The 19574-nt window shown below is 49.3% G+C and overlaps 1 protein-coding gene across 5 annotated transcripts in view; it reads left to right on the top strand.

Moving 5' to 3' along the window:
- The window catches only part of OPA1 (OPA1 mitochondrial dynamin like GTPase), a 61749-nt gene that overhangs the window by 7269 nt on the left and 34906 nt on the right, over nt 1-19574 (top strand). For 3 of the 5 annotated variants that reach the window (XM_079977702.1, XM_079977701.1, XM_079977703.1), the window contains 7 exons: nt 948-1015; nt 5743-5856; nt 10677-10730; nt 17241-17345; nt 17742-17828; nt 18636-18749; nt 18886-18966. In XM_079977702.1, coding sequence (XP_079833828.1) covers nt 948-1015; nt 5743-5856; nt 10677-10730; nt 17241-17345; nt 17742-17828; nt 18636-18749; nt 18886-18966 — 623 coding nt within the window. The remainder of the gene's footprint in view (nt 1-947; nt 1016-5742; nt 5857-10676; nt 10731-17240; nt 17346-17741; nt 17829-18635; nt 18750-18885; nt 18967-19574) is intronic. The other 2 variants (XM_079977704.1, XM_079977705.1) reach the window with 1 other exon arrangement.

A 19574-nucleotide genomic window follows, 5' to 3' on the forward strand; every position in this document is an offset into this window, starting at 1 on the left:
GGGAAACCTGGCAAGTGTAGAAGGGCGTTTCGTCAGTTACAATGGGATACTTTTAAGTTTTATGATTTGAGAATGCCGTGAAGCTGGTCTGCTAGGTAATATGGCTGCTTTTCATAATAGTTCTGTTTTTCAACTTGTGCAAACAGTTCCTGAGGGAGAGCATAAGATCAGTGCTTCATGTGCACCCTTCATTTTAAAACTTTCAGTTGCTTGCATAAAGGAAAACCTTTCGCTGCACCCATTGACAGACTGGCAGTCCCTTCCCCTGCCACAGTGAGGAGCATGTCTGACACCCCACCCACCCGCCTGCCTTCCTGAATGTTGAGCACGTCACCGTCACACTAGCCTGGCAGTGAATTCCTGCTCCATCCGCAGAGATACTTCCTGTGAATATAGCTGAGGGTGACTGCAGTGACCTCTGTGTTCTCTCTCTTGTACTGCATTTTCACTACCCCCAGCAAACAAGCAAGCCTTGCTTTAGATCATGTGTAGGCAAACTTAAGGCCCAGGGGCCGGATCCGGCCCAGTCGCCTTCTAAATCTGGCCCACGGATGGTCCGGGAATCAGCATGTTTCTACATGAGTAGAATGTGTCCTTTAATTTAAAATGCATCTCTGGGTTATTTGTGGGGCCTGCCTGGTGTTTTTACATGAGTAGAATGTGTCCTTTAATTTAAAATGCATCTCTGGGTTATTTGTTTTTGGGGCATAGGAATTCGTTCATTCCCTCCCCCCAAAATATAGTCCAGCCCCCCACAAGGTCTGAGGGACAGTGGACCGACCCATGGCTGAAAAAGTTTGCTGCCCCCTGCTTTAGATCTCTCCATGTGTTTATGTGGGGGGCAGATTCTTGTGTACCAGGGAGAGAAAGAACAGACTTGCATTAAGAGCCTTTGTTCTTCTTGTGACATGTGCCACATGATGTGAGTCCTTCCTCTTTCTTCCCAGGTTCTCCCGGGGACACGGCTTTCCGAGCTACGGAACAGGGAAGTGAAGCTGAGAAACAATACAAGAAGGTAAGCTTGGAAGGAGAACTGCTCACCTATGTGGCAAACAAGCGTAAGGAAATTGCAGGCCAGGGGTAGGAAATATGTAGCTGGACTGCAGCTCCTATCTCCACCCCAACACCATTGGCCATGTGGCCGCTGACCCTGATGGAAGTCAAAGTCCAGCAGCTTCTGCAGGGAAACGCATTAGTCAAGTCAGAAATCAGTGGGACGCGTCTGCTTTGAAAACTCAGACCTGGGCAGACTTGGTGTATGGAGCAATTTCCAACCTTCAGTGTTTAAACCAAGACTTCCCACGTTGTCAAAATGAGCCTCCCGGAGTTAAGAAAACTACTGCTTTAAATTTCTAGCTGGTCATGTGCAGCCCAACCAGAAGTGCATTGACTTGTGTGTCTCATTTTCTAACATGCTCCATTCTCAGGTCAATAGCCATCTTTTAGAAACACAGCAATAAAACTGGCAAGGTGAAATGCCCAACTAAAATACTAAGCATTGTGGATGCACCAAAATTAATCCCCACCTGCTTTACCCGTGTTATTAAATGCTGGCCAATGCAGTGCAGATCTTTCAGCACTCCTAGAAAATGCTCAAGCTCAGGCCAGCTTCCAAAGGGAGGGATCTTTGCTGTTTGGCCTTGACGCCTAGGTGGAGTCGCAGGGATGGCCTTGCTTGCCAGTCTTCATTATCCCAGTGGCATGGAGTGAGAGAGGCAGACTCAGGGATATGGAAGACTCAAGCAGTTTCCGCATGAACAGGTTCCAGCAGCAGCCATGATACAAGCATACGATGAGGCCTGCTAGATCAGACCAAAGGCTCATCCAGTCCAGATTTCTTTTCTTGCAGCAGCCAAGCAGATGCTTATGGGAAGCCTGCAAGCAAAACATTAGTGCAGTAGCCCTCTCATCATTGAGTCTCCCAGGCAGTAACTGTGTGGTTTAGGATAGGCTGGGGGGCTGGGACTGGCCCAAGGTCACCCAGTGAACTTCACGGCTGAGGGGGGATTTGAACCACCCTGGTCTCCCGTGTCCTGGTCCAGCACTCTAACCACTGCACCCCGTGGCCTAGATCCTGGGAGGGTGAGCGTGGCTGTTTCCACTCTTCATCAAGGCCTGTTCATGTGGAGTAGCCTGTTTGTTTCCGCATCATCCTCTCTCGTCAAATTAGCAAATAGCCCAAATACCTTTTACTTAGTTCTGGGATTGGGGGTTGCCTTGGTTACCCTTTCCCCACAGTGTCTTAGCACTGAACTGTCGGGGCAAGAGGTACTCTGTAGGAAAAGCAGGAGCGACGTGACTCTAGTGTGTGTGCCGTTATGCAATACTTTTGGAAGGCAAAAGAAGCCGGCAGGCAGGCACACATGAAATCCGCACACGCCTTTTTGCAGGCTGCCTCTGCTGATGTTCTGTGTGCCTGTGAGGAAGAGCAGGCCTGCTTTTGCTGATGAGACTTGGTTGCTGTCATGTTGGACTTTTAGTTGCTCTCCATTCATTCATGGGCATATGTATATTGGTCTTTTTATCTGGATTTTGTTTAGTTTTCATAAGCTACTCTAAAGACCTTTTTAATGAAAATTTATCTATACATTTTCCTGGCATGAGATCTTAAAATGGCCAAGGGGATGGGTTACGCAAGCAACGTCAGTCAGTCGGAAAGGCTGCTTAGAAGAATTTGCTCTGGCACAGCAGTCCACCAGAGAGTCAAATTTTCCGTAAATTCAAGTGATGTCTCCAAGTGGCAGTTCCAGCCAGAGGAGAGAGCAAAAATCCCTCTTCAGTTTCTACAGTCTCTTATGAAACAAGGTTACCTGCACAGATCCATGCGCGGGAAGAGCCTTGCATCTGTGGGATTAGGCCAGAGGGGGCCCATCTAGTCCACCCTCCTGTTCTCATAGTGCCATCCGGGTGTCCAGGGCAGGATCCCCCAAGCAGGACCCGAGAGCAGCAGCAACGCCCTTGTGATTCCCAGCAAGTGCCATTTAGAGCTGGGCAGCCTCCAGTATTAGAGATAGTAAACAGTCATCGCAACTACTTGCCTTATCCAAGTAGTTGAGTAAAAGGTAAAAGTAAAGGGACCCCTGACCATTAGGTCCAGTCATGACCGACTCTGGGGTTGCGGCGCTCATCTCGCTTTATTGGCCGAGGGAGCCAGCGTACAGCTTCCGAGTCATGTGGCCAGCATGACGGAGCCGCTTCTGGCGAACCAGAGCAGCGCACAGAAACGCCGTTTACCTTCCCGCCGGAGCGGTACCTATTGATGTGCACTTTGATGTGCTTTCAAACTGCTAGGTTGGCAGGAGCAGGGACCGAGCAACGGAAGCTCACCTCGTCGCAGGGATTCAAACTACCTTCTGATCGGCAAGTCCTAGGCTCCGTGGTTTAACCCACAGCGCCACCCACGACCCTCAGTAGTTGAGTAGAGACCCTTAAATTTGCTGCTAGAGAGATTGTGGAGACGTTTTCTTCTTTCCAAGGCGAAGTGAAATGCCGAGTGCTTCCTAGGGAAACTAAACTGTGTTTCATCCGGGTGGGAATGGCTGGGTCATAGCATCACACCAAGGATCATCTCACCAAACCCCCTGGAATGCAGGAATCGCAGTCCCAAGGGCACACCTACCTCCTTCTGGATTGTACTCCTGATCCGTGTGGGAAACTGCATTTGGGTTTGTGTTCCAAAATGATCACTCTTTGCCTTCTCTCTGGCCCTGCAGCTAACATAAGGCCACCAGTACTTCAAAAGGCCTGAGAGATGGTGTCGCGTGGCCAAGAAGCTGTGCCGGTTTTCATTCTACCTTTTTGTAGCCCCCCCCACCTTGCTTTTTTTTCTTAGAAATTGTTTATTTGTTCCTGTGGCATCACCAGTTTTTCACAGGTGAAACTGCATCATTTCTGTCTACGCACTACAACTGTTTGCACGGGTCAACTGTTGTAGTTTCCCAGTTTTCAGGAGAGCCTGATACTTTCCACTACAGAAGCAGAGAAAGTCAGGGAGAAATTTAGAAGAGACCTTGAGCAAGCATCAATTCCTCCTGGAACCAGAGAAGTCTCTCACTAGTGTGATGCTTGCAGCAAACTTAAGCATTATGGGAATTTTCAGGAGTGGCCAATAGGCTGGCAAAGACCTTCTGCAAGCATGAAGATTAAAAGCGTTCTTTCCAAAACAAATTTGAGCTGGACTCTGAGATGCTATATATGGCTGTAGGCAGTTCATATATGGCTTAAAAAAGAATAGCATATTCACCTCAATGGAACGCTTGCCTGGGTCTGTCCTGCCGCATGATCCCCAGCACTTCCCTTGGCATCTTACGAAGGCTGCTTAACTGACCTGCGTCCTTTGAACAAACCCGCAGCCTTGACTCTGCCCACCCACCCAAGTCACTCTTGCTTGCTCCGCTTCCTTTGAGTTTGTCCCTCCCCTTCCGCCCAGTGAAATGGAGGCTGTTCCAGGATCTCCTCCCGATGCAGGTTGCCAGTGATGGAATTTGACGAAAGGGCTATGCACAAAACAGTGTGGTGCTGTGACATTTGGCTTATTTTTCGTCAACAAGGGTGTCCTAATAGAAGGCAGGTTCTCGTTCAGAGCAGCCGCCAAGATACAGAGCCACTTAGTTGTAGAAGATTGCTAACACGACTGACCTTTTTTGGGGAGTATAGCAAGGATCTGTGAACTTTGTTTCTTAAGGGTTCTCGTTTCAGGCCTGTTGTGTTTGTGTTTGCAAAATGCATCTCCCAGGAGAGTGCATTTTGATTTCATGTGTACCTTCTTGTGTCTGTGCATGTGTGTGCTGTGTCCCCACCCTAAAGTAGTTTTCTAGCCATGGGGCTGTTTAAGAGAGTTCAGAGAAATGACATTATTACTCCTTTTTTTGCAATATTGGGCCAGTTGTTCAGTTGCATCTGCACACATTTGTGGCATAGCTGAATTGGTATGCTGATGTGTGTATTTCAGTTTCATGCTGAAGGCATGATCTTCCCAAGTAAGAAAAGATTCGCTTTCCTTGTTATTCCACAGCTTCTTGGCTTCTGGGGTTTTAAAAAGCTCTTCAGACAACCCCCGTTTTCTTGTGGCTTGGATGTTGCCTATTTCCCTACGCAGCACTAGGGACAAGGGGACAGGCTGGAGCTCAGTGGCGGAGCATCTGCCAGGTTTAATCTCTGGCATCTCCAATTTTGACTGGGTATCTCCTCTGCCTGAAGCCCTGGAGAGCTGCTGCCAGTCTGTGTAGACAATACTAAACTAGATGGACCAATGCTCAGAGTTGGCACAAGGCAGCAGCTTCCTACATTCCAGTGACAGTTGTCCCTTCAAAGCACCTGTGTCTTGACAACACTGTTTAAAACATTTGTAACTTTAATTCTGAGGGCCTCCCCAGGCTGCTCTTTCATTGTGGGCGTTTGCAGCTGCACGTCGTGGGTGCAGTAATAGGACATTTTTCGCAGCAAACTGCAGGACCAGGCGCCGATTGCAGCTGAAGCAGTATAACCTCCCTGATAGCATCGTGAGCATGAATCGCCATGGATGCACAATAAAAAGGACGTCTGACGGGGGCCCTAAATGTCCCTAGGAAGCAGCAGCTGTGGCGCCTTGATTTCTGTTCCTCTCTTTTTGTGTCTGTGTGAGCCCCCCCCCCTTTTCCATGCCCCTGCCTGCCTTTGTGTTGCACCCTTTGGTTGACCATTATCGCTCCCCTCACCTCCATATTTTTCTCCCTTCTCCTCCTCGTTGTAAACTTGCGGCAGGGTCTTCTGGGCGAGCTCATTCTCTTGCAGCAGCAAATCCAGCAGCACGAAGAGGAGGAGGCGCGCAGAGCCACTGACCAATTGGGCCCAGGCTCCTCCCAGCAGAAGCGAAAGGTGATGACTGAAAGGCACTCCCCCTCCCCAAAATCGGTTCTAATCTAATCCAGTCCATCCCGATCGGACGCTGTGATTTGATACCAACCAATGAATCCTTGATTTGACTCTGGTTGTGGGCCCTGGCAGCGATCTTGCAGTAGTTCCTTGTCTGTGAAAGTTTTCTCATAGCACTGTCTTTCAGCATGGTGATTTCTGAGGTTTTAATGCTGTGATCAAAACTGATGTTCGCCGTGGGAAAGATCTGCACTTAATTTTGTTTCTGGAACCCCACTAACTTGTTGTACTAACTTTTACCTGAATATTCATAGCCTCATAGAGCTGAAAGGGCCACTGAGGGTCATCTAGCCCAGCCTCGGGCGCAGGGTGGCTAAAAATCAATGGTTTTTTTATAAAAAAAAAATTAATCAGATTTTTAAAATAAAACGCTTTTGGAGGAAAAGATAGTTTTCTACTTAAGTTACATTATAGTCCAAAAGCTATTCATCAGGAAATAAGGATTTTTTTTCAGTTTTAATTGTTTTAATTGTGTGCGAAAACTCAGTCTAAGTTGTGTGTTTTTTTAATTGTTTAACCACACCAGTTAACAAACATGGATACATATTCTATAACATTATTGTTTTAGTTAAATAAATTGTTTAAATTGTTATTGAAATGATTAATTTTCTCCTTCCTTTAACGTACAGCAGAAAAGTTGTCCAAATATAAACAGTTAACTTATTAAACCTCACAGTAATTTAATAATTATCTGTCTATGTATTTCTAATAGTATAACCAAATCAGTACTTTTTGATATACAGTGGTGCCCCACAAGACGAACGCCTCGCAAGACGGAAAACCCGCTAGACGAAAGGGTTTTCCGTTTTGGAGGTGCTTCGCTAAACGAATTTCTCTATGGGGTTGCTTCGCAAGACGAAAAAATCTTGCGAGTTCCCGCGGGTTTTTTTTCGCTTCCCCCCCCCCTTTCCTAAGCCGCTAAGCCGCTTATCAGCTGTTCCGCTGATAAGCCGCCTCTCAGCTGATCGCTAAAAGCCGCTAGACCGCTAATAGCGCTAATCCGCTAAGCCGTCAATGGGCTTGCTTCGCAAGACGAAAAAACCACTAGACGAAGAGAATTGCGGAACAGATTAATTTCGTCTTGCGAGGCACCACTGTAATTGTAAAAACTACTCTGAAAATTTATTATTCCAAAAACGAAACCTTCATCTGCTTGTAAATACAGTGGTGCCTCGCAAGACGAAATTAATCCGTTCCGCGAGTCTCTTCGTCTAGCGGTTTTTTCGTCTTGCGAAGCAAGCCCATTGACGGATTAGCGGATAAGCAGATAAGCGGCTTAGCGGCTTAGAAAAAGGGGGGGAAAGGAAAAAAAACCCCGCAGGAACTCGCAAGACATTTTCGTCTTGCGAAGCAAGCCCATGGGAAATTTGTTTTGCGAAGCACCTCCAGAACGGAAAACCCTTTCGTCTAGCGAGTTTTCCGTCTTGCGAGGCATTCGTCTTGCGGGGCAGCACTGTATTGAGATTATACCTGCTAGAATGAGTCTGTAAAAAAATGATATAAATCAAGTCTTAATGACTAGTGATTTAAATCATGATTTAAATCAGATCCACCCTGCTTATGCAGTGCAGGAATCACAGCTGCAGCACCCATGGCAGAGGGAGGGCCCATTGTCAAATGGCTCTATCAAGGGAGACGGTCCCTGCCTATCTCTCTCTCTCTGAATCCCCAGTGCTGGAAACAAAGGGGAGGCTGGATGCCTTTATGAGCTCCCTGGAAGCACCTGGTTGGCCCCTTTTTGGTCCGATCCAGCACAGCTCTCCTCCTCGCACTCTTCTTGATCATAATTTTGAGTAGGGAAATTGCTTCGGGCAGCTTTTAAGTAGGGGCTGCGATGGGCTTGCTGGTTTATATGACCGATGTGGGACATAACTCCTCTGCTTGCGAGCGAATTGACAGATATCCGTTCATGGTAGAGCAACTGCACTACTGGCAAGTGGGGACCAAATCCTGTGAAGTTGAGGAGCAGCTGTAGAAATGGGGAACTGCTAGAAGCAGAAATGTCTTCAGAAACCAGGAGCGTCTGGGCTTGCTTGTGTTTGGACCAGTGCCTCAGAATCCTGCTTGTTCCACTCTGCCCTATAGTGGCGTCTGCTCAGGCTTTTCCTTGGCTTTGGTGCAGGGAGAGTGTGCTGGCCTTTGCGCTCGGCTGTTGGGAACAGCTTTGCATGTCCCGCTGTGTGTACAAAGCTGGCTCTGGCTTCAGCACGAAGAAACGTTCTCCGTTGCATAGAGGTCTGCGTGTACCGGAGAGCCCTGCAGAGCCGTGGATTGTGGCCAGCCTGCCCCTGGTGTTGGCAGGAGCTACTGAAAATGTGATAGCAGCCACGAGGCACAAAGCAGTGATGGAACGAGCAGGACCTTGCAGTTGGCCCCTGTGCTGTGTGCCGTTCCTGCTCTCTGCTCCTGGTACCCCCAGACACCTCCGCTTCCCTCCCCAGCCCTCGCTATTTAGATAATAGATGACACGTCTGATGGGCGTGTCGATGGCTGCTTCTTTCCTTGCTTTCGTAAAGGACAGTCAACTGCCTCCATCCTGAGAATCTAAAAACGTGCATCACCAGCCTCTCTGGGGCGTGTGTGCCTGCTTCTTTTATCACCTGCAGTGTTTGGGAAATAAGTTAGAATGGGAGGATTCCGGCTCCTTCTCTCAGAAGTTGTCAAACAAAAGTCAGGTCCCTTCATGTAACACACACACACAAACAAAAGCTCCAGGGTCACAAGTAGGCAGCTCAATAAAAGGCAGTGTGAGCCCATCTCTGCTTTGTGTTCCGATTCCAAAGGGAAAAGGAGCGCCCCCCCAAAAAAAGAAATGCATGCTCAGAGGTGTGCCCATGCATGTGTGCGTCAGAGAGAGATTATATGAGAGCAAATTAAACGTGCAAGTTTTCACTAGAATCATAGAGTTGGAAGAGACCACAAGGGCCATCGAGTCCAACCCCCTGCCAAGCAGGAAACACCATCAGAGCACTCCTGACATATGGTTGTCAAGCCTCTGCTTAAAGACCTCCAAAGAAGGAGACTCCACCACACTCCTTGGCAGCAAATTCCACTGTCGAACAGCTCTTACTGTCAGGAAGTTCCTCCTAATGTTTAGGTGGAATCTTCTTTCTTGTAGTTTGGAACCATTGCTCCGTGTCCGCTTCTCTGGAGCAGCAGAAAACAACCTTTCTCCCTCCTCTATGTGACATCCTTTTATATATTTGAACATGGCTATCATATCAGCCCTCAACCTCCTCTTCTCCAGGCTAAACACGCCCAGCTCCCTTAGCCGTTCTTCATAAGGCATCGTTTCCAGGCCTTTGACCATTTTGGTTGCCCTCCTCTGGACACGTTCCAGTTTGTCAGTGTCCTTCTTGAACTGTGGTGCCCAGAACTGGACACAGTACTCCAGGTGAGGTCTGACCAGAGCAGAATACAGTGGCACTATGACTTCCCTTGATCTAGATGCTATACTCCTATTGATGCAGCCCAGAATTGCATTGGCTTTTTTAGCTGCCGCGTCACACTGTTGGCTCATGTCAAGTTTGTGGTCAACCAAGACTCCTAGATCCTTTTCACATGTACTGCTCTCAAGCCAGCTGTCCCCCATCTTGTATTTGTCCCTCTCATTTTTTTTGCCCAAGTGCAATACTTTACATTTCTCCCTGTTAAAATTCATCTTGTTTGTTTTGGCCCAGTTCTCTAATCTGTCAAGGTCGTTTTGAAGTGTGATCCTGTCCTCTGGGGTGTTAGCCACTGCAGTTAGTTTTCTCATGCACCTAACAAACACAGTTCTTGAAGCAGGAAATTCACCCTTTCCGGGTTTGTTTGAGTGTGCTCAGGCAAGCCTATTAGTTGCCAGTGGAAGCTGTTCATGTTTTTTGTTTCTTCTTGGTCATTAAGACCGGACCTTTTACATGCTCAAATCGTGGTTATAAGTTGCTTCCTGTTTCCAAGGAGGGCTTCTGGCTGCCCCTTGGGAGAACGGCCAGCCCTAAGGCCTGCTGGCAAGTGCTGGCCTTCTTTGAGATGAGTGGCTGGGCCTCCAGCCCATCTGCAGGGAAGCGTGTCGCTAGCCATGTCTAGCATCTCTTGGTGGGAGCCAGAGCCACTCACATCAGTGTCCTCTCTGTTCTCATGTGCTGGGTGGCAGTTGGGATGTTTCAAATCAGGCACTTTTCCATCTTGACAACAGCAAAGTTGTTTGTGGCCTTGACTGCCATTTTTTTTAATATAAAAACCAGCTCTAGAAATCTCTTTGCATATGTGGAGTAGAAGAGAAGGCTTTGCCACACTAGAACAGTTCACTGCAAGACCCAGTTGACCCTGGGGCATTAGTGGTCTGTGAAGTTCATGGAGCAAAGCCTGGCAGCCAAAAGCTGTTCCCAAACTCCTGGGTCTTTACTTATCCTGGCACATGCCTCCCACCACTGTGCATCAGCGCACATAGGAGGCCGGCCAAGTTCCAAGGGGCTTCAGCAAATAACCCTGCGCTTGGGGCATCTAGAATGATGATTTAACGAAGACTGCACCTGAGGCTGCCTTGCCAAGTAACGTTATGGGGTTGTAAGGTGATAGTAAGAAGTGTTGACTTTTCTTTTTAAAGGGGTGGGTGAGTGTACCAGCCATTATCTCAAGTTACTTGAATTAAAGAGATGCTTCTCTCTCCCCTACCTGAGTTTCTTTCTCTCGCTTTGAGAAAGAAAACTTGATTGGAGGTTCTTTTTTTGTCTCCTGAACATAAAATAATCCCAAGACATTTATGCTTGTGCCTCTTGCAGGTTTCTGACAAAGAAAAGGTAGATCAGCTGCAAGAAGAACTCCTGCGCACTCAGGTAGGGTGGCCTTGCTGGTGTTACAGTCATAATTCACACGGAGCAAAGGAATTGGGTCTGACTCACTGCAAATTCATTAACTTCCAGAGCTTTGATGTCAACCAGGCCCCATATTGAAGGACTTGGGGGGGGGGTATACTATTTAAAAGTGAAACAAACGAAAGGTGGATGGCGCAACTCTGTGTGTGTGCCACCCGTTTGCGTCATTCATGGGGATGCGACCTGAGAGAAGAGGCGTTTCAGACTCCAAATGATGTTGTGCGAGTGTGCAAATTCCATTATTCAAGTTGAAAAGACCTTCCCAAATCTTTTCTCCCCCCCCCCCCCCATTTTTCCATTTTTTTCATTCTATCAGCCATTCTATCAGCCCAGTTTTAATCCTGGTCTGTTTCTGCTGAATTCAGTCAGAATCCTTCCTTAAGTGACTGCGCTTATGATTTCAGCCAAGGATGCTGTAATGGTTGTAAGGGGGTTACTTGTGCGTAAATTGCCTTCGGTTTAGTTTGATTGCTTGCCCAACCATGCTTAGGCTCACAGCTCGCCCTCCGTGACCTGCTAGTCACTTGCAGAATCCGTCAGTGGGCGTTTCTTGAACCTCTTCCAGCATAAAAGCTGTTTGACACCAAGTCTCCGCCTATGTTCCCTGCGCGGAACTCGTCTGCGCAAGTAAGGGGAAGGCTGGGGCGTGCCAGCGCTCTCTCCACTAGTTTCTGATGAAGGGTCTCAGAGCCCTGTCTCCAATTCCTCCCTCTCCCTCTCTCCTCTACTGGTGTTACGCTGAATTCCTTCCCCCCTGCTGGTCCCCTCTCCAGCATCGCTCTGGAGCCCTGCCTCCGCCTCTCGTTCTGATGTCAGTTCCCTGACATCCACCTCCCTCCCAGGACCCCCTCCACCCCCGGCCTGACCCTGTGACGTGACCTTGTCCCCTTCAGCCGACGATGTAGGGAACCCCCGAAAGGAGCTGCTGTCGTCGTCCGAGGGCTCAAACCCCGCTTCCCACCCGCTCCGATTTCTTCGCACGGGACGGGCTTCCCAATCTGATTCCTCCTCTCCTGACGATTCTCCTCCTTCCTCTTCGGAAGCTGGAAAACCCACGAAATCCTCCTCCTCCTCATCGGTGGTGGCAAATTGCTCCTCCCAGAATCTCTCCAGGGGTTTGGGCTTCCTCGGATACCTGTTGTGGAACTCTTCCACCAGATATCCATCATCTATTTCCCCCGTGGGAACCCACGTGTTTTCTGCCTCGGGTTACCCCTCCCAAGCTACTAGGTACTCCACCTGCCGCCCCTGCCAATGCGAATCCAGGATATCCATTACCTGGTGGTGGAGTTCCCTCTCTTCCAGTTGTGGGTGTGTGAGCCCTTCCCCTCCTACCCCCTGGACCCTCCGCTCCCCTCTGTACGGTGAGCGCAGTGACCTATGAAATACCAGGTGGATTTTCATGCTGTCTGGCAACTTGCGCCGGAATGCCACCGGGTTTACTTGGTGTGTCACCTCAAATGGTCCCAGCCGTCTTGGCCTTAGTTTCTTACACCCTCCCTTGAAGGGTAAGCCTTGGGTGGATAACCACACCCGGTCCCCCACCCTTATGGTCTCCCCTTCCCGGCGACGTTTGTCTGCTTGTCTCTTGTACGCCTCCTTGGCCCTTTCCAGATTCATCTTAAGCTGCTGGTGCAGGGCTTCCATTTCTTCCACGAACTGCTCTGCAGCGGGCACGCTCCACCCTTCCTCCCCCCTCCCGAGAAAGGCCCTGGGGTGACACCCATAATTAGCCATGAACGGGCTCATCCCCGTGGACACATGCTCCGCATTATTATACGCAAACTCCGCCAGTGCTAGCTTTTCTACCCAATCGTTCTGTCTCTCGTTGACGTAACAGCGTAGATATTGCTGTAAAATGCTGTTCGCCCTCTCTGCTTGCCCGTTAGTCTCCGGGTGCCTCGCCGTCGAGAATCCCACCTCCACCTGCAATAAGTTCATAAGTCTCCTCCAGAACCTCGAGGTAAATTGTCTCCCTCGGTCAGAGATAACCCTCGAAGGAGTACCATGCAACCTGAAGATGTGATTCACGAACAACTGGGCGGTTTCCTCTGCTGTTACTGCATGTGAGCACGCTATAAAATGGCACATTTTGGTTAGCAGATCTACTACTACCATGACTGCGGTCTTCCCTCTGGATTTGGATAAATCTGTCATGAAATCAATAGACACCACCTCCCAGGGTTTTCCCCGCGTGGGTAAGGGTTCCAGTAGCCCTGCCGGGGCCACCCTCTCCCCCTTGGCCCTTTGGCAGCGGTCACACCCCCTTACATACTCTCGTACATCTTCCCTCACCCTTGGCCACCAGAGCTCTCTAGTAACCAGTAACATAGTTTTGTGTTGCCCAAAGTGCCCCGCTGTTGGGTTGTCGTGAAGCTGTTTGAGCACCCTTTCCCGCAAGGCCTCCCCGGGCACATACATTGCTCCCTTGTAATACAGCAGTCCTTCCCTTTCCTCAAAGCCTCCCCGGTCTCCCCCAGTTCCCCAGAGTTCCCTGATTCTGGTTTGGGCGAATTCATCCTGGCGAATCAGCTCGGCTAGTTCTCGTTTCCAGCCAACGCTCCCCCACACACCCATCGTTCCTCAGGGAACATGTGTCGAGGCTCCGGCTGTCCTTCTCCTTCCGTGTACTCCGGCTTCCAGGAAAGCGTGTCTGCCCTCACGTTCTCTTCTCCCGGCACGTACTTGATCTCAAAGAAGAACTTGGAGAACTCCTGTGCCCATCGAATCTGTCTCTGGTTGAGGAGTCGAGCTGTTCTCCAATATTCCAAGTTCTTGTGGTCGGTGCACACCTGAATCTTGTGCTGAGCCCCTATTAGGAGATGTCTCCACTGCCGAAAGGCTGCGTAAATAGCTAGCAGTTCGCGATCATACACCATGTAGTTCTGTTCCGATTTGTTCAGTTTCCGTGAAAAGAAGGCGCACGGCCTCCAGGTGTGTTGGCTCCCTCCCGGCTGCAGCAACACCGCCCCTACCGCTCGGTCTGATGCGTCGGTCTCCAGCCTTATCGGCTTCTGCAGATCCATGTGCAGGAGCTGTTCCTCCGAGGCGAATGCCTTCTTTAGCCTTTCGAAGGATCGTTGGGCACTTTCCATCCAGACGAACTTCTTTTTGCTACTGAGACAATCCGTGATGGGTGCGGTTAAGTGGGCGAAGTTCTTGATGAACTTCCGGTAGAAGTTGCTGAACCTGAGGAACCTCTGCACATCCTTCCGGGTTTTGGGGGCTTTCCATTCCAGCACCGCCTGCACCTTACCGGGGTCCATGGCTAGGCCTCTGTCTGACAACCGGTATCCCAGAAATTCCACTTCTCTGGCGTGAAATTGGCACTTCTCCAGCTTGGCCCACAACTGATGCTCTTGTAGCCTCTTCAGCACTTCCCTGACGTCCTGGACATGTTGTTTTTCATTGTCCGAATAGATCAGGACGTCGTCCAGAAATGCTACGCAGTTTTTGTATAGCAGGGGTCCCAGCACATGGTGCATGAAGCTTTGAAAACAGGCTGAGCCTGACTGTAATCCAAATGGCATGACTAGGTACTCAAAGGCCCCTAGGGGGGTGAACATGGTGATTTTCCATTCGTTCCCCTCCCTCATTCTAATCAAATTGTATGCTCCCCGGAGGTCCAGCTTGGTAAAGATCTTACCCTTCCTTACCCGAGTTAGAATATCATCAATTCTGGGCATAGGGAAGGTCACAGGTTCCGATACGAGGTTTAATTTTCTATAGTCTACGACCAGCCTAAGCTGTTCCGTGTTTTTTTTTATCCACAAAGAACACAGGACTGCCCCCCCCCACTGCCTTAGATTCCCTTATGAACCCCCTCTTTAGGTTCTTGTCAATAAAGTCTCTCAACTCCTGCATCTCCCGGTCCGACATGACATACAGCTTACCCACCGGCAGCTGCGCCCCAGGGAGTAGGTTGATTTGGCAGTCAAAGGGCCTATGTGGCGGCAGCCTGTCCGCCTCCCTCTCGCTGAAGACCTCCTGTAAGTCCGCGTACTGTGGCGGCACCTCTGCTCTCTGCTTCAGTGTCGTTGCTGCCACTCTGGCCAACTTCACCCTGGGCTTCTCCCCCCCAGACAGTGTTCCAAACAGTGCGCTGACCCGAAGGTGACTGTCCGTTGATGCCAAGCCACCACTGGATCATGTAGCACTAGCCAGCTCATGCCCAGTATTATCGGGGGTCCCGCCAGTGTGGCCACATGAAAGGCAATGGTTTCTGTGTGTCTGGACACACTCATCCTCATTGGCGGGGTTTGATGCGTCACCTCCCCTCCCAGCAGCTCCCTGCCATCTATCGTGGTCACTTGGAGTGGGAAATCCAATGGCAGCAGGTGGAGTTGGTGCTCTAGTGCAAACTCCTTGCTAAAAAAATTACAGGAGCTGCCTGAGTCCAGCATTGCCTTCACCTTGACTGGGTGTCCATTTGGGAGTTCTAGCACAACCTCTATCGCTATAGAAGCCTTGGGTGGGTCCGGTTGGGGCACTTCTGTTAGTTGTTCGCTTGGCTGCTGCGCCCCCTGTGGGCAGTCAAGCGCTGGCATTTCCCTGCACCTTTTCCTCCGCCCCCTCCTCCTCGCTTCCAGCGGCTCCCACCATCCCTTGCCAAGCCTTTCTTTGTGGACAGACCCTGGCAAAGTGTCCTGGCCGTTGGCAGAGGAAACACTTCTTGGTGCTTTTCCCAGCCTTTCCCTCCCTTTTGACTCCTTGGTTGCTGCTCGAAACCTCCCGCGCGCGCGCTCCATCGATTTCTATTGGCACCACGTCATCGGAAGGCCGCTTTGGCATCTCAGGAATGCGGTAGTCAGGGCAACGCTCTCCTCTCCCTTTCCGCCTTTCCAAAGCGTGCGCTTCCTGCCGAGCGCCTATCGCAAGCGCAGCTTTGGTCAGTTCATCCATAGACTGTGGGCGAGGCGTGCGGGAGAGAGCTTGTCTTTCACAGTTGGGGACAACCCCTCCTCAAACAGCATCCGTATGGGCGGGTCATCTAGATCCCATTTGAGCCGGCGTATTAGCATCGCAAAGCGGGACCAGTAGTCTAACAGATAGATCCCCCTGCTTGCATCTCATCAACTCCTTCTGGGTCACACTCTGCCCAAATTGGTTTGAATACATTGCGTCCATTGCCTGGAGAAACTTCCGGACGTCCCTCATGGCAGCATTCTGTGTGGCCATTAGGGGCCTGACCCATTCGCGCGGGCCATCCTGAAGGTGCCCCACGATATACGCCACCCTCTCTGCATCGTCAGCAAAGTCATCGTGCTGCAGCTCCAAAGCGTACTCTATTTCCGTTCGGAACCCATTATAGTCCTGTGGCTTCCCCCCGAACTTGTGTACCAGTCCAGGCACCTTCTTTGCCACTGGGGTGGATCTAACCTGCGCATCCTGGGTTCGCCTCTCATCCAGCCGCGCCGTCAGCAGCGCTACATGCTGTTCCAGCTCCCGGTTCCTCTTTACCAGGTCTTGCACACCAGCTGTTTGCTCCGTGGCACCGGCGCCTCCAGTCAGACTCATGGTTCCCCTGCCTGCGCACAAGTAACTTCAGTGACTGACAGATTGCTGTAATGGTTGTAAGGGGGTTACTTGTGCGTAAATTGCCTTCGGTTTAGTTTGATTGCTTGCCCAACCATGCTTAGGCTCACAGCTCGTCCTCCGTGACCTGCTAGTCACTTGCAGAATCTGTCAGTGGGCGTTTCTTGAACCTCTTCCAGCATAAAAGCTGTTTGACACCAAGTCTCCGCCCATGTTCCCTGCGCGGAACTCGTCTGCGCAAGTAAGGGGAAGGCTGGGGCGTGCCAGCGCTCTCTCCACTAGTTTCTGATGAAGGGTCTCGGAGCCCTGTCGCCAATTCCTCCATCTCCCTCTCTTCTCTACTGGTGTTACGCTGAATTCCTTCCCCCCTGCTGGTCCCCTCTCCGGCATCGCTCTGGAGCCCTGCCTCCGCCTCTCGTTCTGATGTCAGTTCCCTGACAGATGCCATGCTTTCTGTTGAATTTCATCAGTTGATTCAAATTGGTTCTATTACATTTCATTAGGTCAGAGAACCAGTGTGGTGTAGTGGTTCAGAGTGATAGACTCGTAATCTGGGGAACCGGGTTCGCATCTCCACTCCTCCACATGCAGCTGCTGGGTGACCTTGGGCCAGTCCCACTTCTCTGAAGTCTCTCAGCCCCACTCACCTCACAGAGTGTTTGTTGTGGGGGAGGAAGGGAAAGGAGAATGTTAGCTGCTTTGAGACTCCTTCGGGTAGTGATAAAGCGGGATATCAAATCCAAACTCTTCTTCTCTTCTTCATTAAGCAATTCGTTTATTTGAATATGGTGGTGATGTAACTATGCTGCTAGGGCAGATTTGGTTCAAGAGAGCAGAGCCCTGTTAGCACCGAGTCTCCTTTCCTTCGCCTTCATGCTCCCCTCTTACCCTGACCCCCTACCCCCCCGTTTTCAAAGTTTCATTATTGTTTTGCAGTTGAAATATCAACGGATGCTTGAGCGTTTAGAGAAGGAGAACAAAGAGCTCCGGAAGATTGTCTTGCAGAAAGATGACAAAGGCATCCACCAGAGGAAGCTGAAGGTATCCCGCCCCCCCGCCCCCCCCCCCCCCGCATGCAAAATTTGCACAAAACTTCCCCAGTTTCCCCAGTTATGGGCCTTCTATTTCATCTTTGCTCATCTGTGCTTACCCCTTTCAGCAGTAATTTTTGTGAATAAAAATAAATAAAGCCATTCCCTGGAGTGATTGGTGCTCCTTCTTAAGGGAAATGCCAGTTTGGATTCTGTGATCCTATCCTGATGTCCTATCCTGGTTCCAGTGTAAGACGCAGCCTGCCCTGCCATTATTGGTCTCGTAGATTAAGCTGCAGGGATAGGAGAGCAAACAGACACTTGGTTTTCGGTGCTACCAGAAGCCTTTCTGATGCTTTGGGCACCGTTCAAATTAGCTTTCTTTCTTTCATTCTTTGGTTCTTAGAAATCTTTGATTGACATGTATTCTGAAGTCCTGGATACTCTGTCGGATTACGATGCCAGCTATAATACCCATGATCATTTACCTCGGGTAAGTTAGCGATCAGTGTTCAACCATTTCACATTTGCAATAAAGGCTGGCATAGCTTAATGCCCTCCAGTTCAGCCACATGTGTTGTTGTTTTTTAACAGTAGATGGGCAACGTTTTGCTTGATTTGGGGACATCTTAAGTAAAAAGTAACTAGTTTCTACGTTTTCTATAAATAAATACAATGGGATCTTCTGAAAAGCTTCCCCCCAACAACAACAACAACAACAACAATAATAAAAATTATTTATACCCCGCCCTCCCCGGCCAGAGCCAGGCTCAGGGCGGCTAACACCAATAAAATCACAGTAAAAACATAATGGGGGAAAGAGAGGGGGGGGACCCTAATTTTAAATACAGGTTAAAATGCAATTTAAAATGCAGCCTCATTTTAAAGTAGCTGATAAAACAAGACCATAAGGGGAGGGAAACATAAGGGTCAGACCGAGTCCCAAACCAAAGGCCAGGCAAAACAGCTCTGTCTTGCAGGCCCTGTGGAAAGATGTCAAGTCCTGCGGGGCCCTAGTCTCTTGTGACAGAGCGTTCCACCAAGTCGGGGCCAGTACTGAAAAGGCCCTGGCCCTAGCTGAGACTGCTTGGGACCTCCAAAGTGTTGTTATTTGTGGACCTTAAGGTCCTCCACGGGGCATGCCAGGAGAGGCGGTCCCGTAGGTACAAACAACTAAGGAAGCCAATTCCTGATATTTAATCTGGAGTAGCCTGGTAAAAAGTGCACTTTGTCACGGATCGAGGGTGGGTGGCCCATGAGTTTTGGTTAAAAGCTGGTGATTCAAATGTTTCCCTTTAAGGTTGTAGTGGTTGGAGATCAGAGCGCTGGCAAAACCAGTGTGCTGGAGATGATCGCTCAAGCCCGGATCTTCCCTCGAGGCTCTGGGGAAATGATGACTCGTTCGCCCGTTAAGGTGAGAACACTGAATTTAGCAAGTGTTGGAGGCACAAAAGGCATCCGTCACCCTCCTTGTGTGGCTCTCGTGAAACTTGCTCCAAGGGTTTTTGCGTTAATTGCTACCTGCTGCTGTTTCTCCCTTGGTCCACTAGGTCACCCTCAGCGAAGGTCCCCACCACGTGGCCATGTTCAAGGACAGCTCTCGAGAGTTTGATCTGACCAAGGAGGAGGATGTAAGTTGGAAGAAATAACTTTTTGCAGCCGTGGAAATGGTTTGCATTGTAGACCTGATCACTTTCATTGGGGGCGAGATAGACATGTGTCTTGAACATTCCTTTCCCTGTTAAAATGAAGAAAATAGAACTGGACACCTGTTGAAATTGTGCTGTGCCTGGTTTCTTTCTTTCTTTTTATAGATTTTTATTAGATTTTCCACAATGATAACACAAACCACAAAGCAGAATGATACACAAAAACAGAAAGAAAGAAGGGGGGGAACAATAAACAGATAAACAATAACAAGAAACTTAATTCTTCACAAATCCAACCTTTTAAACATCTTGGTTGACTTCCTCAAGTCCCTCCCTTCTGAGTTTCCTTGTAGTTAAAAGTAACAGCTTTCCAATATCATTATTAAACTAAAACAGTTTCCAGTTATAGTCCATCTTATTCACTTTTCTTAACATTCTGAATCCCATTTATTTAATTATAACTTAGTTTAATCCTAGGCCTATTTGTTTCTTTCAAGTAATTTCTAATTTTTTATATTACAATATTTATTCAAATAGTCCTTAAATTTCCTCGCTGTGCCTGGTTTCTGGTTGTGACCTCTGATTGTGCT

Source organism: Podarcis cretensis (assembly GCF_951804945.1).
Source record: "Podarcis cretensis genome assembly, chromosome: 5".
NCBI lineage: Eukaryota > Metazoa > Chordata > Lepidosauria > Squamata > Lacertidae > Podarcis > Podarcis cretensis.